Below are 25904 nucleotides of genomic sequence, written 5' to 3'. Positions count from 1 at the left end.
ATCCTTCCTGACAATTCCTTCAGGTCATCCCAACATGTTGTGGAGTTGACAAAACATCCACTGCACTGAAGAAGGAAGCAGAAGCACAAAGTACAGCCTCAGACATAAAGGCAAGCTGCCTTCCTGTTCTCTCACCTGGACATTCCCACAGCTCAGGTCCCTTTGTCCCTTCTGCCAGCAGTAAGGTGCCAGTTCTCCCCAGCCTAAAGTAAGATTCTCCAGGTTTCATAGGACTTGGATGCTCATGGCTCTTCCTGTCTTCTGTCTGCAACTGACACTGATGCAAAGACTTTCTATACGAGTATTCAGCAGCTAGAAAATAAGTAGAACACACACACACACACACACACCCCCCAATTAAGAGGTAAGTTAAATAGACTTTAAAGATGTTACATTATTCCCCAGAGAACGCCCACTGGGCCTGTGCAACTACATGTTGTGCTTTTCTGTTCAAGCAGGCTGCAGCAATTCTAGCTGCTTAAATACAGCTCTTCAGATTTCATACACATGCTTTAACATAGAGAAATACAACTCACATACAATATCCAGACCCCACAGCAGCTAAAGCATCAAGCAGTTCGTCAAACGTTGTGACTGTCTGACTAAGAACATTTCCAGCTGCTGGGAACTAGCGTCTGTTCTGGCTCTGGTTCCTGTCACAGACCCAAAGAGGGAGCATGGTCAGACAAACCTCAGCTCCTGTATAACAGAGCTGGTTCAATGTTTGCTGAACAGATTTGGGAGCACTCACAATGGCAGCACTTCAATAGTACCTCTGTTTTATAGTAAATTTATTAACATCTGTCAATACACAAGTTTTTTTGTCCAGTTCCCCTTTTCCCCTCCAAGATAAAATAGCAAAAGAGGAAAAATTAGTGTAAAACCTAACTCCCTTACTGTGTTGGAAATGCAAAAGATTTCTTATCAACTGGTATTTTCCCCACAACACAAAGATGAAAGTTGTGGGAAGTGCCTGACAAAGTATTTCTTAACTATTATTGTACAATGACATCCCTAAACAAAATTATAGTGGGATATTTAGGACATTTCAGAAACAAAGTATTTTTTGCATGAATATTTTTACATGCTACTGTCAACCAAAGCAATCTCTTGTGAGCATTACTGTAAAGTTGTTTTAATCTCAGGACAAATCGGAAGTGGAACTCAAAGCTTTTCATTTTTGTGGTGAGAATAAAAAAATTATGAATTAAAAACATGTACAAATCAAAAGCACATAATCTGCTCAGTGTGTTCTGGATCGTTTGACTCCGCTTATTTCTCCCAGTGCTTTTCTTTTCTGGGATAATCCAAGTCTAAGTTCTGTGTTATTCTGAAGGTAAGATTCAGCTTCTAGCAGGCAGTAAGAGTCCATTGGGGGAGGTGGATCCTTCAATAGAGGAAAAAAAAGAAAAAAAAATGGTTTAGCTCAAGTCTTTGTTTATCTCAAAAAGCTTCTGAGAAGAAACAGCTCATTAGATTTCTAAAATTTAAAACAACCAACCATTGCACATCTACATTCTGAATATATGTTTTGCAAGCTCCCTACCCTGCAACAGATCCCACTGCCAGCACTAAACAAGTCATGTTATAGCAGTTATTGAGTTCACAGATCAAAATACTCTGTATAGGCACTCATGGCCACAATTCCTCGCAAAGGAGGCACATGACCAGTAAAGCAGCTGTCCCATTTACAGACTTCAGGTGGCTGGGATTCTCAGAGGAGACGGGCCTGCCCCATCCACCTGTGGGGCTGGCGATGACACCCTGAGAGCACCCTGAGGCATGCACACCTGGATGAGGTAGTCAGCAATGTACTCTGGTTTCAGGCAGTTCACTCCTTGGGCTGCAGCCTCTGCTATGTTAACCCTGGTATCGTCTGACTTCAGCTTACTGAAGTCAGCGAAGAGATGAGTTGCTTCTTTGAAGAGAGACATGGAGTGACCAGAAAACACCTACAGATTAAAACACAATAGACAAAAACAAGTTTATTTTTGTGTTTCTTCCCCAAGACAAATGCAGTTCATGACCTATACTGTCACTCATCAAATCAACTAGCAAGCCAATTGGAAATGAAATACCATTTACAGCTGCATTCTGTACCATAATGTACCTTTCGAGAAGGCTGATCCTTCTCAACAGAGCAGGGCACAGAAATTCTATCCTCAGTTCCCACCAGCACTACTGACTTGTGCAACCACAGACAAGCTGACCACTTGCAAAATGAAGATGACATAGCTTTTTCCTCCCACCCTTTGACCAGCTACCTTGTGTAAGCAATTTTGTTGGTTAAACCTTTTATTCACATGAAAAATGCCCAGCACAGAGTTTAACAGAAAAAACAAAACAAAACGTATTTAGGGTTTTTTTTCTTCTCCGAAAAGCTACATACTTTTGCTCCTCCTGACTGAAGAAGGCGACGGAATCCTGCTTCCTTGGTTTGATCAACGTTCAGGATCACTTTCCAGCCACTGAAAGCTCCCTAGATAAAAAACTCAATTTAGTCACAAGTATGTTGGTACTAAAAAAATATAAAGACTTAAGGGATCTATAGTTTCCCTTCTGATGAATATCCATCAGATAAAGATTTGTTACCACCCAGTTTTGTCTTTAGGTGTAAACAGCAGAACCCCCAACCCAGAACACAACTACTGGACCAACACCATACAGTCAAGCAGCTTGCCACCAAGCCCTTTCACCTGCATAGCAAGATTGGCAAACCCATCTATGAAAAGACCCTTGGCAATAAGTATTTTTTCCAGAACACCAGACACTCATTTACAGGAAAGCATCTTAAGAAAAAGCAGTTGCTTGGAAACATTTCCTCCCCCACCCTATGCGCTACAATTATCTACTCAGTTACAGCAACAGCACCTAGGACCAACTGGTTGCCTCCTACAAGCATTCTACTTCCAAGTAGGCAAGAGGTACAGAAGATTTGTTACAAGCATTCATTTTAAAAAGGTTATTGTAAAATACATGCAAGTCAAGATTTATCCTGATGTCACTGAAACTGCAGCAGTAATTCTACCTTTCAGCTAGTATTCTACTGCAATGCCTGATTTGAGAGAGGAGTTAAAAGGCTTTGGGGAACCCAAGTCCCACTTTCAAAAATCTCACTGAAAAACTACAGAACTTGCACCATAAAAATCACAGAAGCTGCTTTAGGAAAGGTGTAAACTTGTGCCCTGTTTGAAGTGCAACAGTATGCTCAGTACTAGAGCTATAAAAATGCTATCCAGAGAGCTATATTCACTATACAGCACAGCACACTATTTCCATTACTGCAACCACCAGCTGTGGTTCCCTAGTACAGCTGAGTTCGGCTGGCTCCCCAGTCAGAGCTCTGATGCTTAAGCATCATCTTCCCTGGCTGAGGGACATTTACATACATAAGTAGCCATATTCCAGCTTTGCAAAACACGAACAATGGTTCAGGAGATTAAGCTTTTTAATGCACCAGCACTAAAAGGTTTTTTAAAACAAAGTTACTTAATGTATCTTTTATATATATATAAAAATTTATAGAATATATCCAGCTAAGCCATTCTGTTCTTAATACCAAGGCAGATTATCTTTCCTCGCCAGTTAAATTTCTGAGTTTCTTGGTGACGATACTTGTCCTGTCCACTCACACCGTGCAACTTACATTGCATGAGCATCTAAATACCTCAGCAATACCATACCTCAACAACACCAGTTTCTTGTCTCCCTTTATCAATTTTTTTCCTCCACCTCAATGCTGCAAGTGCTAGTTTCTTCTGGTTTACATTGATTCCAGGCAAAACATTAAGTATGGAATTACTTCCCCACTCATAGTCTTCTTCCTAGAAGAATCATAAGCTTGAATTACAAAACAGTCCTGCCAACTTTACCAGCAGAAAAATAAATTTTAAAAACTACACCAAAAAGAAATAACAAAACCAAAAAAACCAGAACAAATGGCAATTCACTCTAGCTTTACATATTGATTTTACCTGGCCAAAACAGCTCTAGGTAAAATTATCTATATGGCTCTTAATTGCACATATGTATCTAAATCATATCATGTTTTCAGTGACATTGTGTCATGTACACAACCAGATTCCTTTTGCAGTTATCTACAATGGAATTCAACAGCAGAGCAAAGCAACTCACTACTCTGGACACCATCAACAACTACTTCCAAAACAATGGAAGTTGGTTTTGATACAGAAAGATATGAACCACTCTACAGACATTATTTCAGAGTTAGCCTGGTCAATGTAAAAGAACTTCTAGACCCAGGAGAACTGTGAAATAATAGCACAGGAGGTGAGGAGTTGGAAGAGATAGTGTTCAAAAATGTTTGTGTACATGGTTATAGAGTTGGAATATTTAAAACTATTATATGTTCATTTATTGAAAGGATCAAGATTTAACTCCTGGTGTAACAAGATCCACGTAAATTTAGCTGATACCAGTGAGAATTTACCAAAAGGTACTCAAGTGTTAATTTTCAAAAGCAACTATAAGAAGTATCTCATTTATCCTATACTAGGAGTTTGGTGCAGGGCTATTTTTTAGAGAAAAGCTTGCCAAGAATTTCTCAGACTTCAGATCCTCTAAAACTCCCAAGGCTTGGGGCACCTGAAACCACTAATTGGTTCTGATAGGTTAAGTCCTTTCCTAGTAGTGCAGAAAAAAAAAGAAATGCAAAAAGGTACAACATTCTCAGTTCTCAATAATAATGTCACATGCCTGAACAAAGCAGCCAGCTCCTCTACATGCCTCCAGGTAGGAACGATGAAGCACCCACTTTCCAGCTGCCATCGAAGCCAAGAATTTTTCATTTCGAAGAGGATGTCCCACAACAACATGTGTGCAGCTTGGATCAAAGCACTGCTTCTCAAGTACTATTCCACCTTGAATTGAGGAATTAATTTGATTCAAATTATTTAAGGGTCATGCTGTACCACAGGAAGGATCAACCCAAAGTGAGAATTATTTGAATTCAGATAAAAAAAAAATTAACTCAAATTTACATTGAAAATATTATCATTGAAGTGACATGGGCAGAAGCTGGCAAGGAAGGAGAAGCTGCCAGGCAAGAGTGTTCTGATAATAAAATGCCACTGTAACACAGACAGGAATAAGAGAGAGACACCAGAGGACAGCAGATACTGGGCACTCTGAACAGTAAAGAATGAGGCTGTTGTGGAGACAACTAAAAGAAAACTGCCAGAAGACAAAACCATTGCTGTTTTACGGCAAAGCTGAGCGCTCACATAATAATAATATATTCCAAGAATCACTCACAAGCACAGAAAGCTATAAATTTGAGACCTCAAATCTCATGAGTCACTAACAGAAGCCCTTTCGTTCCCCCAGTGGGCCACAGCTGACCAGACACACACAGACACATACTATTCTTTGCATTTCACAAGTATCTGGTACCTAATTCCTCAATCAGATGGCAGTAATCAAATCTTTCTTGAGGATTAAGAGAAGACAGCTGAAATTTACGTTGTTTTTCTGGTTCTTCCTCAGCCTTCTCATCTTCTGTAACAGCCTGGAAATACAGTAACAGATTTTGAATATATGACAGAAAGATTAGGTAGACAGCTGACTATTTTTCTGCCAAACATTCTGGGTTATTTTTATACTGAGTTTTCTTTTATCATGGAAAAGCAGAACCAAACTTGTCAGTCACCTAAAAAAAAGCTTGGATCTTATCAAATCAAATTCAGGCTCCTGCTTAACATCCTCCTGGTTCCCCCTTTCTTCAGGGCACAACTGAACCAATCTGTCAAAAACTAATCCTTCATTCATATCCACTGAACACCAAGTCAAACACATTAAGAAATCATCATCTATCTATCACACTGCATCATTCATTCAGATTTTTTATGATTTCAAGGGCCTTTATGTATTTCCACCACAGCTTATTTACTAACATGACACATTGTGGCTTCGAAGACACATTGTTGCTGAAAGTCTGAGCATCAGGTGATACACTGCAGGCAAAAAGACTAAGCTCATTCTCCCAGCTCTTTCCAAGTTCACTACAAAATAGTAACATTTTAAATCTGTTTTTCAGCAGAAAATTTTTCTGTTTGTACCTAAACATAATTTCCAGGTACCACCAAGGAAACAAAGGCCTAACCTTTTTTCCATCATCCTAACGTGGCTGGAGGAGTTCCAGGCAACACACACAGTAACTGCACTCCAAGGCCTACTTCAACATTCCAGCAGGAACTAACAGGACAAAAAGCTTTACTTGTCTGAACAAACATTATTTGATCAAACTCTCACAGAAAGGGGGGCAAAAGAAATGGAACTGCACAAAAGTAATCCACTTCAAAGTTCTAATTGCAGATATTGACCTATTTTGTATCTGTCATCAAGTTCAAAACTTCTTAAAAGTGTCACTAGATCTCTCAATCATCATAACTACTTCTTCATATTACACACCTTTTCTTTGGGCTGTGGTGCCACAGGAGGGTTAGCCAGTGGGAACGCAATGCTGGGGGCTTGTGGAGTGGGGATCAAGTCATCTTTAATCGGTGTTTCAGGATCTCTACATACAGGACTGTTTACCCCTTCAGTCACATCTCCAACCCCAGCCTCAGGAACAGCTGTGAAAGTAAAGCATTGTTGCATGACTTGTCTTTGGCTGAATATGATTACAGATAAAGTAAAAAATAACAAATTAAAAAAGAAGTAACTATCCTAAAAGGACAAAATACAACTGCTGCTACAGCATGTACAACATTTCACCATTGCCTTTCATAAAGATGCTTTTCCTTGTAACACAAACTACCAACTGCAATATTGCTGACTCACATCCCTGGATGCCTTGCTTGGGTCGGGGGAGGGGGGAAGGGCAAAATCAAAAATCAACTGAATGCATTTAGCTGATTTTCTTCAACCTCTAGGCTAGGGTCAACTATAGGTCAGGAAGACCATCGCTGCAAGCAGAAACTCTGTGAGTAGATTGAGGGAAGGAGTTGAGGCAAGAGGGAAGGAGAAATAAAGGATTTTACTATCCCTCAGGAGGCAGGAATGGGAAGAAAGCAAAAAGTGATGAAAAAACTAAGTATGTTGCTTCCTTAGTCCTAGCAGTAGACTAAGAACTTCAAAGAGAACAGGAAAGATAAATACAGTATCTTCACAAAATCCTGACCTAAGCACATCCATCTGCAGCTCTGACATCTGTTTTTCAGGCTCATGTGTTACCTTCTTCCTATATCTCCATTCTTCACCTATGAATATTTCCACTACAATTAAAAAGATTTTGCTACTGGTATTCCCATTTGCATTCCACTACACCTACCTGAATTGTTACCTGAAAACCAGCTGTGGTTCCCAATAAAAAAAAATAAATTTGGAGGGTTTCCTAAAGTTGCTTCAGACTATTTCTAGACAAGCGCTACTTGGTGTTTGACCACAAATGGCAAATGGATAGGAAAGCTTCTCTTTAAAAACAGCAACACATAATGGAGCTCAAAGATGTAAAATTGTATTTTTGGCATTCAAGAAGTGCCAACAATGCTCACTTTAAAAAAAAAGGTAGAATTCAAATAATACTGTATTTTAAAAGTCCCAAATATTAAATGGATGCTTTAGGAAAGGACAAGGATATGGTGTTTCTGGTTTTACATGTACCAGCAATCTCTGCATCCAGCTGTAAAAGCAGGCTCATCCATGTTCTTATTGGCATTACTCTGACCTTGCTCAGTGGAAGGACTGTTAGGCCACTGCAAGTTGCTGACAAGTCTTGCTCTCTCCTCTCTTGCAGTAGGGTCGTCCCAGATGATCTGCTCACTCTGGGATGGCTCCGTGTTTATATCTGTGACTGCCTGACGGGATTGCCTAAGGAAGAAAGCATAGATATCTTAAGTATTCATTTGTTTTACAGAAGATTACCATACTAGAAGGCAATGCATTAATGATCACATCAACTCTAATGTCCAAGCAACCTCGTTATTAAAAAGCATGACTGGGAAAGGGGAATATTTCAGTATAAATGCAACTCAGGCTCACAAAGCTAGGCTGCTAAAGTGTCAGCATGGTTGAAAAAAAGGCAACCAAAATATCAGGAGATGCTTTTATTATGCGTTGTATTGACCATTATTCCAAAATCAGTGTACTCTACTAAACCTATTAATTTGCAAATAAACACCAAGCTAAAGGAATAATTTTGCAAGGTTTCCATTACTTTCTCACTGCAGCTCAGCACTGTTAAAGAGTTCAAATCCTATTCTCTGTTTAGAGAGAAAAGAAAAAGCAGAGAGGAGAAACATTCATAGAGGCACTTTGCAGAAATACCTACTACTTGTATATGATCTCTGTGTTGAAATACTGCAGCACTGCTTTCTTCAAAACCTGTAAGAACACTAACTAATCTGAAGAGAAAGAAAAGAAAGAAAAGAGAAAAAAGAAAAAAAGCCATCATACTATTCTGTGATTTTCTGGAAAACAAAAGATACCCACTATAGATTAAGATAACATTCTGACTTTATCTAGTATGCCCACTTAAAGATTCTGAATTCCAGGAGAAGCAACTGAAGTACATCAGTACAGAAAGCCAATACACCTGAAAACCCTCGGGACCTATTCACGTTTCAATGAATATCGAAGTATGTACACAGAGGACAAAATAATATGCTTTGAAACACAAATCAGTACCTTAGAGCTTCCAAGAGCCTACTGCGGCCACTTCGCACTGAGCGTGCGCTAGCAGGAGTGGCTGGAGAACCATCAAAACTGTTCCTTGAAAGGGATCCTCTTTGCCCTTGTGGTTTCACTAGCAATGTGGCAGACATGATCTCCTGCAGCTGCCTTTGGAAGTTCTCCCTCATTTCTAGTGCTTGGGTTAAAACTTAAGAGAAGGAAAAAAATTCATAAGATCAAGACTGTTACATTGCAACAAGTGAAAAGTAACCGCAATTCCAGTCAGCTCCCCCCTGCACCCTCACATTGGGACAAAGACAATACATTAAGGAGAGGAAAAGATATCTGTGAAAAAGTATCTAGGAAACCTATGTATGCCCAAGTCCCCTATCCCTAGACACAAGGAGAAATCTCCATCTGGCTCATCTGTGAATTTCCTTGCATGACCTAACATATACACAATTATCCCACAACACGTTTATTTACGTAACAAAAAACATATATTCTTAAGACAGTGATTCATCATGTTAAAGACAAACTTCAGTGTTTTAAAACCAAAGAAGCTGCAATTAAATAATTTGCAACAGATGATCATTACTTTCTTATAGGCTGTCAAAGTCTTTAAAACAGAGAGCAAAACCCTTTCCTTTCATTCAGCAACAATACATGTACTTGACCATTATATAAATAGAGTACCTAAAGCTTCCGGATTTTAACATTCAGCACCTGAAACTGTAAAAGCTTTACATTGACAGTTTGACATTCCACAACTCCCTTGAAAACAGATTCACATTTACCTCCTTTGGATTCACTTGTTACAATTTGTTCTTCCCCTGTAGTGACAGTTTCCTTTATTTGGTCAGTAGTTCCATCATCTTCTGCATCATCTTCGTCCACTGGAATAATCTAAAACCAATTAAGACGAGTCAGAATTCTCAAAACCAACATTTTTGGCTTTTTTACCCATGTTCAACACTTGTATAAATTCTGAAGATTATAATCTTGCCTTAGAGTAAATCTAACCTTTCTGCTATTAAAATTACAGTAAATCAGTGACCAGCAGCATCAGTGACACCTAAACTGCAGTCTAAATGTCTGCTAAGGCACGTTCACACCTTGAATCTCATTACCTACAAGAGAAAGCAAAGGCTGGACCTATATCACTTCAAATTTGGAAAGCACTTCTAATCTTGAAATGCCTATGTTTCCCTCCATCACCCTAGAAAAGGAGTATTACAAATGCAGAAAAACCTGAAGGAACATCTGCAATACCTACTATTAATTACTAGCTAAACCTGATTCACGGCATCACTGAATAAGCACCAATTATTTTTATTAATATACCAATTAAGTTAACTGAATCCAAATTGCTTCATAGAACATGAGGTCATATCACACATTATACCTCATTTTCCTCTGCTGGTTTTCCAGTTGACGGAAGTTTACTGGAGGATAGTGTGACATCTTGCACTGCACTGATGTCCAGGCTCATTTTGGGATTGTAAGTGTGAGGAAAGAGAGATTCAGGAAGCCGTCTGCATTCTTGGGCACTCTGTAGTAAGATCAGTTAACATAACACAGATGAGAAACTGAGATAAAAGAAATTTCACATCTAAACATAGGAAAAGTACAGTAAGAATATCACTGAAAAGTACTTTACACAACAGAAAAACGTGGCACTTATACTGGGAAACACAGCAGAAATGTTCGATGGAAAAGAATTTCTTTTCTCCTCATAGAGAATGAGTTAAAAGTACATCAGTGAAAACTGACTGCTCAACTCATAAATTTAAAGCAGGATGTAAAACATCAGTTCCTACATATGTTCAGTATAAATGCAAACAGAAAAGCCACTGCCATGTAACTGGTTTAAGCCCATGTTCCCCTCACTTTTAATAATGGAACAAAGCAAGCTCCATACCTCTAAAAGCCAGTGTTCTGAAACAATATGTATACCCCGTTCTTTAACAGCTTTGTACTCCTTATTATTGTCATTTTGTCCTCCCTTGTATATGAAGTGTGTTACTGTTTCATCAAAGCACCATCTAGAAAAGAAAACAATACAACTACTTGAAGATATCATTTCTATCAAAAAGTATCAGAAATCCAGCTTCGAAACTGTCCTACCCCTTGTCCATGTTAAAATATTGTTTTGCCTATTTTGTAATGCCTAAATAAGCAGTAAGCCTGCTTTCTTCATCAAAAAAGACAGCATTCAGATTCAGGATAGAACATCTTCAATGTTTTTTGAAAGTATTCCCAAAGTAAACAAAACTAAATCCCATAAACATATGAAAGAAGAGGGGGTTTGCTTTAGGTTTGTTGTTCTGTTTTTAAGTGGAGTTACAAATCAGTTTCTGAAAATAATGTGTGACCCAGGATGAGAGAGCTTTTCTTTTGTTGACATACTGAGATGCAAGTGAAATACTGATCCTCCAAGCTCAAAATAAACAAAACGTGAGATTCTAACATTTAAACTGATAAAAAACCCAGCATTTGCTCTCTCATGCAAGCCTTCAGCATTTCTAAGCTACTATCAAACGTAAGGGCAATTTCCTCATCCACACCATGAATGGTAACACTTATAGAAGTCAGTATAAAATACATACATCTGATTCAGTGGGAACAGAATTCTGTCTTAAACGACAAACATTAGTTTCTCTTTGTGACAACCTGTTTTTCCTAAGTTTTTCTACAAATGCTAAATTTGCCATGCTTACAATCTGTAAAATAATTAATTTTGAGCCAGGGAGAAACACACACAAATTCAGTTCAGATTCAAAATCTAAAATATAAAGCAAATTTTAAACTACCCCAAAGCTAAATGTTTTGTAGTTTTCTTCAAAAAAGAAGAGAAGGAAAAAAAACCCAACAACATTCTGCAATTTGGGAAGACTTCATGACAGACTGCCTTTCCAAGATAGACTTAATTAAGACAAAGAGACTGGGGATGTGGCAGAGAAAGATGGTCTTATTTTGCAATAGAAATTGTTTAAGATGGTCAAATCTAAAGCATACTAGCGCAGAGACTCATATTTATTAGAAGTCACATATCAGTGCAGAAGCTTAGAAGTTGTTTGTATCAGTTGATACCTGTAGTCTGCCCCAAGAGAAGCTGCAATTGTATTCAGTTCACTTTGCCTCTTACTAAGTTTTTTACTAACATATATAACAACATCAGCTAGAAGCTTGGGCTCTTCTTCCTGTTCAAACAGAAGGGATAAAAACAGGACAGTCATGTTTGGAAGGTTTCTGTATCAATAACAAAAATATTTTAATATTTAGTGTAGTATGCAGTAAAATACGCAATAACGACAAAACCAAGACAAACACATTTTCTCTATTTTTGCCGCTCCCAAACTCCATGGTCAAAACCCAGCACTATTATCATTCCATGCACCAGGAATCCAAAGACAAAAGATTCACTCTCAGCCAGTCTCCTTGGAATACATTCTACTTCTTCCATCACAGACTAAGTGCTCCCTAAATACTGAAATTAGGGAATTACCAAACCTGATGCCACAGGAGTGTATTCCTGTATCGGAGTGAAAAGTAATAAGGAGCCACAAAACACGAAGTGACTGCCTATCGTTGCTGAAGGCCATCAGATTTCTTGGCCCTCCTCTACAGTAAACAGTGTACTAACATGGCAAGCAGCATATAAATGCTTCCTTTCCTCCTATATCTTCCATTTTGTCTCACTCGGGTACATTAGACAGAAGGTGCAAGATGACTACAAGGAAGGGTAACATAACATGTCTTTACAAAGGGGTAAGCAACTGATCACATCTTGTGCCTCCTAGTAAAAAGGAAAGCAGCACCTTACAGAGGAAGATAGGCGCACACACACACAAAAACCTCAAACCCACATGCATTAAAAAAAAGAATTCCTAACTTCAGTCCAAAGCATTTAATTCTGTTCATCTGGAGCCTGAGAAATTCTTAAGCATGATTAAATTCTCTCATCCCAATACTAAGTCTAAATTGGTACATACTTCTATGTCATGTTACTTGGCAACTGCTTAATACTCAAGACGACAGTACAGACAGTAGAAAAAGGTTTTAAAAGTTTTTGCCTTCCAGGAGGAAACTCCTGTCTTACCTTCCTTTAAACTGTCATTGAAGAATGCATAATCATATGGATCTCTACACAAATAGATCACAAAGCACAATTCACAAACTCGTTCATAACTTAAATCACAAATGATAATAGCATCTTCTTATTTAAGCCTATATTCCAGAAACTCAAAACCAAAATTTCCTACCACTTCTGGCTGTGCAACAGTCAACTGAGGGCTGGCAGTAAGAGCTACTGTATGTCTTGTGCTGTTTGCCAGTGCCAATTTCAAGTTTCTGCCGATGACTTCAGAGAGGGGTGTGCTCAGTTTCCTGGATTTTTGATCAGGATCTCCTGGAGTTTCCAAAGCTGCCAGAGCATCCTACCAAAAAAAGAAGCAACTAACTGACTTGCACAAATGCATTACAAAATTCTCACTCAAGTGTAAGTTTCACAGATATGCTCTGTAGTAAGATTTCATACTCCTAAGCCAGGATGGTGTGCTACAGCAGCAGCTAGCAAGTGCAACCGTAGTACCACTGCACAAAAGCAGTACAAGACAATCTCAATCACATAAGCAAGCCAGGAAAATGGATTATTAATCTCTTTACATTGCTATCAAGGGAAACTGCCCTCAATGGAAAAGCCAGTAGCCAAACACAGGTATTCCTAACTCCAACCAATTACTTTAGATAATCACATACTCATATGCCATTCTATCTACACCTTTAAAACAATGTTTCCTATTACCCTTTTTTTTTTTTAAAGGGAGAGAGACACACACACATACATTTTGGTCTAGAATATCTTGCTCTTGAAAATTTTCAGAGCAGTGAACTATTAGATTTCAAAAAGCAGAGTAACAACTGCACAGACTCACTCACTCACAGAATGCTTTAAGTGCGAAGGGACCTTAAAGATCATTTAGCTCCACACACTCCTGCCATGGGCAGGGACACCTTCTACTAGATCAGGAGACTGCTCCAAGTCCCATCTGACTGGGCCTTGAATGCTTCCAGGGATGGAGCATCCAGTTTCTCTAGGCAACCTATTCCAGTGTCTCACCATCCTCACAGTAAAGAATTTCTTCCTAATATTATCTAATTTAAATCTACCCTCTCTTTATTTTAAAACCATTATCCCTCATCCTATCACTACACTTCCTAATAGAGTCCCTCCCCATCTTTCCTGTAGGCCCCCTTTAAGTACTGGAAGGCCAATATAATGTCTCCTTGGAGCCTTCTCTTCATGAACCAAAGCTACCTAAAAAGAGAACATTGGATTCTTCTGGTTTTGTAATACATGCTTTGTTCTATTGCAGGCAGAGAGGTTTAAAAAAACCCAGAAAACCACAACAGAACAGCCAACCCACAAACCACCTCACAAAAAAACCCCACCCAAAAACCAACAACCTAACTTTGCAAGAATTAAATCACTGCTCTTTCAGTTAAGGGCTCAAAAATTAAAAAATAATCCTGAAGACTTCCAAAGCACACTTGAGTCATTCAAGAGCTATTCCAGCACAGACACTCCCTAAGTGTCAGGGGTTTCTTTGCTTTGTTTTAAAATTAGTAGCTTTTCTAGCCTTTTGTGGCCTTCGGAATGAAACAACAAACCCCAAACCCTGGTGCCTTTTTCAATTTGCACTAACAGTTTCGCAATTGCCATAAAGCTATTACATTAAAGCATATCATTAAAGTAATATTTCATCACAGAACAAGTAAACACTTGTTTCCTAATATCTGGAGCAATTATAAGCCTTCTTGTTGCATTTCTCAGTCTTGAGATGTAAAGAACACAGATTGTGTACTGTGTGAGGTGTAGAACACATGAGCATATAATGCAATAAGCACAAAGGAGCTTTGTTAAGGACATTTTAGCATCTACTAGTCAAAGAATTCAGTATATATATAAATAAATGGAGCCAGTTTTCCTGGCTTTATTCAAATGGAAAGTCTGTATGTTAACACATAAAAATGCGTAAGCACAGGTTTCTGTGCTGTTTTTAAGTTTATGCACATCTTTTAACTTTACTGGCTCTACAGACTAAAAATTTTGCAAAGATGATCACCTTTACATCAAAAGAAGGCTTGAATAACTTGTCTTTGGAAAGAAATTTTGATGGTGTATCAAGATGTAGAGATGGTTCTTTCTGTGGCGGTCCTCCATGTGCAAGAGGGGTTGTTTTCCCAGTATGATGAGACATTACAGCTTGGAAAGCTTTACTCCGGAACTTGTTGACATCAAGAGGGGTCACAGCTGGTTTTTTTCCCGCTTCAAGGAGATAAGCAGGCTGTTCTAAATCAGTAGATTTAATAGTTGTTGGTGTCATGCTAAGCCGAGTAATGGAACTCTCTGTACCTTTAAAAGGAACAAAGAAAACATAAGCAGGCAAAACCTGATTTTTCTTTTGCACACAGATTTCACATACACTTGTTTATACAAATGTAAGTTCATCTGACCTTTCTTTCTTTCTGTAAAAAAATAATTCACATCCTCCCAATAAATGCCCTAAACCGACAATTATATTTTAAAAGCCAGTGTCTTAAGTGTCTCTTCCAGTTAACTGCTTAGTTTGATTTCCATTGGTACTGAGCCTGACCTTCAATTTCTGAAAAGCAGCGAGCAACCCCTGGTCTGCTCACAGTTTGCAGTTCCACACATACCTGTATAGGGCTTATTATGTTGTACGATGAGTTATGAAAATACAAATCCCAAGAAAAAGATGTAATACACACCAAATCCTTTCCTTTCAATAGTAAAGGTAACTCCTCCCTGGCTCCTTATTTCCCAAACAACATAAAATTTCTTTTGTATTCATGACTCTGAATCATACCTCTTTAGGTCACTATGTACTCTTCCAGCCCCTTATGCCTTTGGATTAACAGAACCAAGATTTAGCCAGGAATAAGCCGTTAAAGCTTATCCACCATAAACACTTCTAAATAAGCATGACTCATCACCTGCGTAGCTCAAAAAGATTAACATAAGAATTGCTTCTACATTTTACTGTTCGCTTCTGCTGCTTCCTGCCCCTTTTTTCCTTAAAAATTTGAGGTGAGACATGCCTATGCCAACAACATACCTTTTGTCCTCTTAGTGACCCATGTAACTAATTCACAAGGGCACTGTTAAAACAGGTCTGCTAAAATTCAGTATTAAATCACTGTAGTGTGCATCTCAATATGGAAGAAATATTACCAAATAAAATGTGTGAATTAACTGGAAAAGGAGCAGAAGCATCAGAAGATTAAGTAGATATGAAGAGAGGGGCATCATGTCATTGCAGACTAACAAGTATGAAGTTCTAAGGTGGATCTATCATCAATTTCCACATAATCTACAGAGCAGCATGTGTGTCGAAGGACGAAGCTGAGACACTGACCTTGATTCCAAACTACTGATAACCACAAGACTCCACCAGCTCCAAGAGATTTGCAGCAAACACATTATCATTTCTACAATCACAAGTCAACAGTAGGAAAAAAACAGGGGGGAAAGATACTTAGAAAAATATCCTTTAGCTCTAATACTTCAAAGGTGTTAGGAAAATAAATTGTCATCGTTACCTGCTTTATGATGAATAAACAGTACAACGACATAATCATATTCCCTAACTTGCTAATAACCAACCTTCGGCCTCTGCATTTTCAACCAAGAACTTGCTTTCATCTGCTCTCTTTCCCGTCCTCGCAGACTGCAAAAGCCAAGCTACAGTGACTGCTGGCAAATTCCACCTCTTCGCAGCTTCATACTTGGAACCATCCGGTTCTCTCACCACAAGATGGGTACTGGCAAACATTCCTTTTTTTGCATTGGCTTTCCGCACAAAGAATTCTTGGACGCTAAAGTTAGATTAATAAAAGATTCATTTAGTCATAAACAAAACTATGCTATGGCACATTTATACTACTAAAAAATGCATTCAAGCAACAGAAAAAGAACCAGTAGAATTATCTAAGGGCATCCACTTTGCATTTTATAGCCTAACCTATACCTACAGAACAAAAAAAAAAAAAAAAAAAAAAAAAGAGAGCAACGTTTTGCTTCTATCAGTATTGAAAACGTAACATTTCTCATATTCCAGAGGTCCTCACACACCTCGTTTCGAATACACTGGGTCTAACACTCTTCTGCAAGACGAATGGGACAGGCTGGATTACTTTCTAGAGCCAACAAGCACCATTTCCAAATGAACAGAAGTTTTCTTTATGTTACAATTTTTCTCTTATCATCAAGGACCCAATCTTCCAAGAAGGCAGGACTGAGAACTCACCACCAAAGAATTTAGTTCAAATGGACTACAAATCAGATCAAATGATACTTCAAGCTACACAATTTTGCCACTTCATGACTAAGCATGTTTTTTTTAAAGATTCTGATGAACTGCGAGCAAATAATTCACCACCTCAGCTCCTAAGAAATGGTACACTATCACTTGTTATGAGACTGAACAAGATAATACTGAAAAAGATGGTCCATTCCTGGACAAGGAAGCCTAACTCAGAAGACCTGGCATGTGAAAAACTTTTTTTTTTTTTTTTCCCCCACACTCGGCTCTAGAGTAGGGCAGAAAGGTACTGACACTCAGTCATTGAGAAATGTGAGAATGGGGGTATTCTGGGGTAGAAATTAGGCTGTATGAACACTGACTAACTTTGTCTAAAGAGAAGTAAAAGTACCATATAATAATGTCTCAACGTTTCAGCACTAGGCTTTGTAAGTGAATAGAATCCAGAAGAGTTTTAATGCTAGTATTTGTTACTTCTGTAAAAGAAGAAAGAAAATGCATAATGGATTTCATCACACCGGCTGTCTAAGAACACGAAGAAACAGTGACAGGAGACAGACATACCGGGCTCCTAGCAGTCCTGCCAGATAAACCAGGGAGTCTCTCTCTGCACCAGTGAACTGGCTAAAAGAAAGAACACAATCTTCCAGAGGGGTAACTCCTTCCATTACTGTGACTGGCGTGAAAAGTGGACTGGACTGAGGATCTAAAAGGAGCTGCTGTTCCACACATGTAATCTTAAAAGAAGGTGAAAGAGAGAAAACCCAGATCAAGCCAAACAGCAACAAAGTCAACAATATTACAGCAACAGTACAATAGCATTTATGGTCTCAACACAAACAATCTTGCTTCCATCACAAATTATTTCCCACTGAATCAGACAAATTCTTTTCTAGAGCATTTTAATTTTGTCAGGTTTGACATACTGAGGCATTATTCAGAACTTTTCAGTGACTCTCTTTCAACCCTAGAGGTTACCTTAAAGTAGTTCATGGTGTGACCTGAGAGTCTGTATAGATTTACTTCACAGCAAAGTTACCTAGTACTGAAAATACTAACAGCAGTTAGTCTATATCATCTGTCCACTCTTGGCAGACATGTTATTTTTTGACTTTGAGACTGACTTGCTCTTCTGTCACCAGTTAAAAAGCTGAAAAAAGTATGAAAAAATAAAGACACCAAATGAAATCACTGTTAGTCAACTAGCTCCTTCTACAATTCATTATTTAGAGAGAACGCTGTCAGTCTCGTACAAGAAGCCTCCGAGTCATGACAATGAAGTCCTATTTAACAAGCCTGTAGAAAATGAAGTGAAACAGGTAAAAGACATCTTACAGATGCAAAGGCTTTAAAGCATGCTTTCATTTAGTACATTTCAAATGTAACAATGCTAAAATCTCAGTATCTCACATTTAAGTCTCCTAAGCCTCATACAGTAACTCAGCATTCGGACAAGACATGCTTCTAACATAGGTACCCATTTACTCACGGAACTGAAAGTGTAACTTCCTTACCAGCCACGTATTTGTGACAACATCACCAACAGTCTGCTTCACCATGCACCCCAATAAAGGTACCACAGCATAGTCTGCAACAGTTCTGCTTTGCAGCGACAGAATTTTCCCAGCATTCTCCTTTATAATATCTGTAATGCAGGACTCCTCCTCTTCACCAAAACCCAAAAGAAGAAATCTCTTTCTGACAAATAAGCCTCCTTCAGCCAGTGCAGAAGACTCTCTTAAAGAATCACTACAGATGGAAAACTGATTCTCTCCTTGAGCAGTCAAGTGAGTAACATCCTTGAAGGTTGTGGATGTTAGCTTTTCGGTTTCATCTGAAAGGGAAAAAAAAAAAAAAAACCCAACCCCACAACCATAGCAGTTACCTGACAAGACCATCAAAGACAACTCAAAATAGGCTCATGAAGAAATGACAGTATTCTGCTGTTTTCAGCCAGGTTATAGCTAAAAACTGCTCTATATAGGCCTGTTTAAATTTGTTTTCTAAAAACCAGTACAGAATTTAACATACTAGATGTAGCTAGCTTTTTGAAAAGCAAATGCTGCAAAAAATCAAATGCTAATTATGAGTAATTACGCTTTCTATGGCATGCTGAGCCTAGAACATACCTAATGTAGAATCATTATTTACATATTGAGAGAGGAAGTCATCTTCAGCAGCCTTCTGATGCTTTATAGCATTCACTTCTTTCTTCAAGAGATTGTTATTTTTGGGAAGAACTGACTTCATGCCACATTGCTCCAAAATTGGGTTCTCTAACAGCTGGTAGTTTAGAGGGATATATTGCTCCACTGGATGTAGATAACCTTTACTAAATGACTCCAGCAACCATTTTGCTGTCACTATATGAGGCCTATAAAATAAAGTGTATATAAACAAGTTACAGCAGGTTTCAGAACTGTGATTCTTCTTTCCCGCTCTGCAAGTATTAGTATATACACACACTTGAAGCTTCTAACTCCAATACTAAGCAAACTTCGGGTACTTTACAAACATATTCTTTTAATTCTTTTGATCTGAGAACAGAGAATTTCATACTTATTTTCTATAATATAAATGGTATCTGCCACTGCTGGGTTGCCAAATCCTTCATCCTCAATATATTAACAAATTAATGTTAACACCTCTTTTCAGCAGTATTTCACTTCACTGAGTTGACTCATGGCTACCCAAAGAACCACAGTATTCAAGAATACATTGGGGTGTACTTATGAACATTAGTTGTAAGTCTTCTCATTTAAGTTGAGAACTATTTAGAATTTTCAAATCAATTATGTTTTCTTTCTCCCACCACCCTGTAAACAGGAAAACAAGGCAATACAGTTATCATAACCTGTGAGTCGTCTTGTCCAAAAAGTGTTTCAGCTCATCATTACTCTCCCCCAAAATAACGTGGGTTACATCTTCATTAAGTTGATTAAATCGAATACCACCACCACAATTAATAAGCCTTCTCATCTTGTCCAACTTTCTGCCACTGAAACCACACAGATAGATCTACAAAGAGAACAGAGCAACAAAAAAGGCTTTTGAAAAAAGGAAAAAAAGTCAAAAAGAAGAAAAAAGTAGGCTATCCTGGTTTGTTTTCTTTATTTTTGTTTAACTGCTGCAGAACACAGAAACTAGTGGTGCAGCTTCTGAGAAGCAGCCAGAAAGCTAAGCATTTAGAATTGGATTAATTTATTTTGCAAATTAATCTAGCAAAGCTTCAGTATTTACTAATGGAATGAACCCCCAGCTGAAGTCATGCAAACAAAACCAAAAACAAACCCCACCCAAAATCACACACCAATTCCACAACCCATTCACTATAGTTTTTAAATATATACGTCTATAAATATATATATTTATACTACATATTTAATAAAATTATACACACTTGTGTATGTATGTAGACACACATGCAAGCTACAGCATGTGGACACAAAATAAACCTGGCATTTGCTGCTTACAATAGAAACAATTTACTCCAGCAGCCACTGCCAGTGCTTCAACCTCATTGCTTCCACAGGGTTAAGACTGAACATTTCAAAATATACGTTATTAAACATACTCGACACCCATCTAATAAATCTTCAAGGCCTTGAAAAGAACTTATATTCAGGTTTTCCAGCTCATCAGGAACGGGATCCAGTCTGCTGCTCATAGCAGAACTACATGCAGTTTCGTTAACACCACTTGAATTGATATTGGAAATGTGGCTGACGTCCGAAAGGGCATGATCTTCAAATAAAATTAAAAAAGATCCATTAGTTTTGGCTCATCTCTCTCCGCTGCCTCACTGAACAAAATACAAAACTGCCACGTATTATTTTGTTGTGCTAGAAGGAAATACAGAGTCTGAAAACCAGAATATAATACATAAGTATAAGCTTGGTTCAACCAAGGGGCTTATTTACACACAGACCAAGTATGGTCTTACTGGTTTACTCATTTCCTGAAGTAGTAACAGGTATTCCGAAAGACACATTTAAAGCTGGCTGTCTTTCACACTACCATGTTTGTTTACAAAATGCTTTTAACTTTCCTTCTGTTAATAGCATGAAGTAAAAAAAAAAAAAAAAGTATCAAGGAGAAAAAAAAAAATATTTAAAAAAAATCAGCGTTTGTTTTCCCCCCTAAGACTGGTATAAGATTAAATTCATAAGACACTTGTTTTAAAATCTGCAAACAGTTGTGCTTTTTTAGGACTTAAGAAATAAACATCACTGACACTTAAGCAGAATATCATTTGTCTAATTCAAGTTTACTTTTTAAACAATTATTGACATTTTAAGTCTATACATATTAGAATATTCAATGTGCATAAAAGTCACATTGTGTTTCAAGTGTAAGCAGAATCAGAACCCAAACTGCCAAACCAGCATTGCAAAAGCAAGCAGCACCCTACCAATTTGAAACAGTTCTTCCTCCTTACTACAAATGTTTCCTACCTTACTTTAACGTATTTTAAAAGGTCTTACTATTGGCCTCGCTGGCATGATTTGTAGGTGTTGACGTAGCAGGTGTATTACCCATTTTTGATCCAGCCTCTATTTTATATATTGTCTCATCCTGACAGAAGCCTTTCTCAATGCTGTCAGAAAACCATTGCACAGACACACAGTGCACGTTCCATTTTTTGGCACATTCATACTTCTGACCTTTCAAATGTAAACAAAAGAAAAATCACAAGTCACTAAAAGGCTAACACTTCAAACAGCGATTGCTGAAAGCGGACTGGACATTAAGAAAATTTTAAAATTCAAATAACTAATTTCAATGTTTGTCTTACCCTTGACTCTTCTGATAACTTTATTTAGAGAATAAATAAGCAGCTTAAGAGCAAAAAATCTCACTGATGGCTAGCTCATGGGTACAGTATGGCAGGGCAATAAGGAAAAAAAAAAAAAAAAAAGGCTTTAAAGCTTGCAAGCACAGGGGAAAAGAAAAAGTTTAATAAGTTCCAGGCCATTTCCCCATAGGGAAAGGAAGGGAAAATGGGGCCAAAAGAAAGCTCTTCCCATTCAAATTATAAAACTACAATCCTTTCATCTTCCCAAGAGGAAAGAAAGGGAGTTTTCATATTATCTTAGTAGGGAGTTCAGAAGGCACAAAGAACAGATCACTTAATTAGTCCACAGTCCAATTTTAATCAGCATATAAGTCCTATCCAACTCTCAAAAATTTTAGTTTTTCTTTATTCTTTCCTTCCCTCTAGGATTTTTGCTTTTTCTTCCCTTAAATACCATCTGGGTGTCTGTTTTTTTCTTCTTTTCACTTTCTCATGCCTTTAGAGAAAAGTAAGCGTGCCCTGTGTTAACCTTCCCATCAACAGTGATTCCCTAAACAGAGGTAGTAAGAGCAACACTGAAGCAGACACAGTTCAACTCTTATCCTTATGCATATTTACACTACTTCAACTCAAGAAGTGAAAATAATATTTACTCTTTAAGTTCTACCTTTTGGCTCTTGAACTATGAGATGGGTACACTCATTCATCTTGAGCTGCCCTGTATATTGCCCACCATGTTCAGTAGTGAGGCGCTGGACTTCTTTCCTGTCTGAACTACTTAAGCCAGTTACACAAATTGTACAGCCAAGGAACACAGGGCAAGCGTAATCTCCCATGTTAACATCAGTGTATCTCATCATGCTAAAGGAATGAAAGAGGAAAAAAGAAATATTTTTACTTCCAAGTAAAATCAATCAGAAAAAGAAAGCAGTCTGTATCAACATAACAATTACCAGTCCTCACACCAAAATAAGTTTTGTTTTATACCTTTGCTGAGACTTATCCCACAGTGTCTTAACCCAAGTGGGAAGCAAAATAGGTTTTTTCAGAGAAGCAGCTACCAAGTATTTCTTGCTGCCAACTTCTCCAGCTATAAGATGAGTTACTGACAGACTGAGGTCTCTGCACACATATCCACCCATCATCTGCACATATTTATGGACTTCTTCCTGGGTGGTGAAAAGAAATTACAGAAAATTACCAAGAAAGAAGAATGAACCTACATCACACTCATAGTCACCTTAAAAAACAAAATCATGGATTTGTATTGTCCATGGCTTCTCCTAAAAACATATTCAAAAATAAAAAGTGGATATATATGGATGCCATAAAAAAATCAAATATAATTTCCATTTTATTTGCATTTATGACAAGGTGAATATAACACACCCTTAATAAAAATACTGCAATCATATAGTAAGAGCAAAATTTCACAGATGGTTGACATTTTAAGCGGCATAAATTAGAAAGAGCTATATCAGAACACATAAAAAGTAAACTTCTAAGATAAAACTATTTAAACCATAGCTGACTGTGTATTAAATCTTTACTATGTAGTTTTGAGTAATCAGAAATACATGTTGTCCGTAGCATTATAGCTGCAGACCAACTAGCAAGTATTCTGATCAGTTACTAAAAATCCCTAAACCATACATTTACTCCCATAGTAATAAGCTGAAATCCTATATGATTATGTATGTATGATTATGTATGTATATGCTTATGTAATAAATACATGTGCGCGCAGATGCACCACTACATATAAGCCTCCCTCTTTCTCCATACAACTCTCTACATAAACTACAGTCTACAAACTACCAAAGATACATAAATCTAGACACAAGCACAGTTAGATGTATTAGTGTGACTGCTGCCTTAGTAATGAAGCCACTTGAAACAAATGTCAACAATAATCAGCTAAACAATCCATTTTTTACAATGCATTACCCTAACATCTTTTTCAAGGCTGGTACAGGATACTGTCACATCGGCCATGGTCATACTGTACACAGGATACTCGGCTCTTGGGACACAGCGCTGGGACTGCATACAGTACAGGACTACCTGTGGTCCAACAATTCTACAACCAAGCTGCAATAAATTAACAGAAAAAAAAAAAAACCAAACCCAAAGAAAATTAGCAGAAGGTACACTGGTATAAGGAAGGCTTTCCTTGTCCCTGAATCCTGAGAAAGGCAGGGCCCTCGGTCTGTCCTCCTCCTCCTCTAGCATCTCCAGGTAGTTGAGAGTTTTGCTTTCACTTTCAACTGTGGATTTTCCTGTAGGTTTTCTGGCCTCAGTAAAAGCAACAGATGCTACAGCTAACATGCCAGAGAATTTCAGCTAGACCATCGTTGCCTGCTGGACGATTCCTTGCAGGTCAAAGAAAACTGCATCACTCAGGAGGTAAAAAAGTGTGAGAGCAAGCTTAGCAACTACTTCGCAGAATCAGAACGGATCATACTATTTATTTTCCCATGTGTTACAAAAATAATCCTTATGCCTTGCTAGTCATCTTCTTCCCTAAATACAGGATACAGTGAAGTTTTAAAAGATTTTATTGTGAGTACTCCATACTGCTATATTCAGCGCAAAAAGAGAGAGCATACAGAGTGCAAGTATGGACATGACTGATTCTAGAAAAGAAAGAATGTAGCTAGAATTAAGTTGATGGGTAGCGTACCTTTTTGAGATGACTGAAAACAACGCCTCTAAAAGGATCACAGATGTAAAGTGATTTATCATTTTGTTTTATATTGAGTGCTGCTTCTTCTTCAAGGATCTGAAGATGTTCTTCTGACTGAAATTCTCCTATAGACTGCAGGTAAACGGTGTGTACAACATTTATATTAACAAATCACAAACAGCCAATCCTGTGGAAACAACTCAAGTGCATCTACTTCAGACAGTTCGCCGCAAAGCTACCATGCAAGAACATATCGACATAAAGGGCTAAAATACCTCAATGGTGTCCCCCTCATTCCTCCAAGCCTTCACAATACTGAGACCTAAACATGCATCACACAACCATTCAGGACCTGATCCTGTCACACTGGGCCTTCAGCTCCCGCCAACCTCTCAAGGTGGGAAACAATCCAGTTCCCTTCCAAAGTTTGCTTAGTGCTCAGATGAGTGACCACCATCCAGACCTCCCAAGCTACATGTCACTTTTCATCAACGTCAACAAATTTTGAGATGATAACTGTTTCTTGAACAAGAAGTAGTTTCTTCAACAAAATTGTTCTTGTTCGACAAACTTTATTAAACACTAAACACCTATTACAGAAATAGCTTTATTTCCAGATGCATACTTTTATGGTATATCTAAGTCAACCACAGAAGTCATTTACTGAACAATTCACCAAGCTCACTGAAACAGGTGATCAAGCCTTTTTTTTTACTTACTTACCTCAAGGGCTTTAAAAAAATACTCCGAGCTCCCTGAAGACTTTATGAATTTCACAAAAAGTGGCTCCTTACTACCTTTCATCTTTTACCTGAGAACCAAAATCCGTTAAATGCCCTGACATTGCCGGAGCCGCCCGGAATCGCGCAGAGGGGGCACACCAGCCACGTCCAGGAGCTGCGGAACTGCTCTCCTCCCTGTCCCTGTCCCCGCCGGCCCACGGGCCTGCCCCACGGCGCTCAGCCTCAGCGCCGACTTCTACCGGAGAGAGGCGGGGGAAGCCGGGCCCACCGGGAGATCTCTTACTCACAGGACCCCCTCCTCACGTCAGGGCCCTACTGCCGCCCACACACCCACGAGCTCCACAGCAGGTGCTTGACGCTACCGGTTTACGCACGCACCCCACCGCCACCACAACCTCTCACCCGCGGCCCAAAGCCTGCACGGCGGGCGGGAAAGCGGCGGTGCTGGCACTGCGCAGGCGCACGGCGGGGCCTACGCGGCCGGAGCAGGCGAGGCGCATGCGCCGCCGGAGATGTGGGTGGGGAGGGGGCGGGGGGCGGCTCCACGCCGTGACGTGACGGCGCGTGCGCTGCGGCGGGCTGCCGGCGTGGGGCGCGGAGCGCGGGAAGGGGGCGCTGAGGGAGGGCGCGCGCAGCCGGTCTCCGCCGCTCCCCCCGCTCCCCCCGCTCCCCCCGCTCCTCCCGCTCGCGTCCTCGGCGGG

General features: G+C 38.9%; 1 protein-coding gene across 2 annotated transcripts; it reads right to left on the bottom strand.

Moving 5' to 3' along the window:
- Positions 1-762: 762 nt before the first annotated feature.
- On the bottom strand, positions 763-25670 carry TOPBP1 (DNA topoisomerase II binding protein 1). Of its 2 annotated transcripts, none has more exons than XM_037383325.1 (27): positions 25184-25670; positions 24458-24592; positions 23722-23865; positions 22762-22943; positions 22442-22635; positions 21464-21643; positions 20554-20723; positions 19834-19997; positions 19109-19353; positions 18494-18813; positions 17544-17716; positions 16322-16533; positions 14760-15049; positions 12897-13070; positions 11725-11834; positions 10553-10676; positions 10037-10183; positions 9429-9537; positions 8647-8839; positions 7688-7830; positions 6430-6593; positions 5413-5527; positions 4717-4880; positions 3684-3824; positions 2390-2479; positions 1791-1952; positions 763-1387 (listed from the first exon to the last, which is right to left on the bottom strand). In XM_037383325.1, exons 1-27 carry the CDS (start codon positions 25262-25264, stop codon positions 1244-1246), a joined length of 4470 nt encoding a protein of 1489 aa, XP_037239222.1. In that variant the 5' UTR covers positions 25265-25670; the 3' UTR covers positions 763-1243. The 2 variants fall into 2 exon arrangements, with proteins under 2 accessions (XP_037239222.1, XP_037239223.1); XM_037383326.1 differs by having other exon boundaries at positions 18494-18810.
- Between the last annotated feature and the right edge of the window lie 234 nt (positions 25671-25904).

The sequence above is a fragment of the Falco rusticolus genome, chromosome 4 (assembly GCF_015220075.1).
Source record: "Falco rusticolus isolate bFalRus1 chromosome 4, bFalRus1.pri, whole genome shotgun sequence".
In the NCBI taxonomy this organism is placed as follows: domain Eukaryota; kingdom Metazoa; phylum Chordata; class Aves; order Falconiformes; family Falconidae; genus Falco; species Falco rusticolus.
The sequence above is the reverse complement of the archived record's forward strand: the minus strand, read 5'-3'. Positions and strand labels throughout refer to the sequence as shown.

Excerpts from the sequence above, each read along its gene's own strand:
- TOPBP1 (XM_037383325.1), bottom strand. The coding sequence starts at position 25,264 with ATGAAAGGTAGTAAGGAGCCACTTTTTGTGAAATTCATAAAGTCTTCA. Across the intron at positions 10,677-11,724 it reads TCTCTTGGGGCAGACTACAG|ATGGTGCTTTGATGAAACAG; the intron begins GTATCAACTGAT and ends TTTCTTTTCTAG. Across the intron at positions 9,538-10,036 it reads AACCAGCAGAGGAAAATGAG|ATTATTCCAGTGGACGAAGA; the intron begins GTATAATGTGTG and ends AATTGGTTTTAG.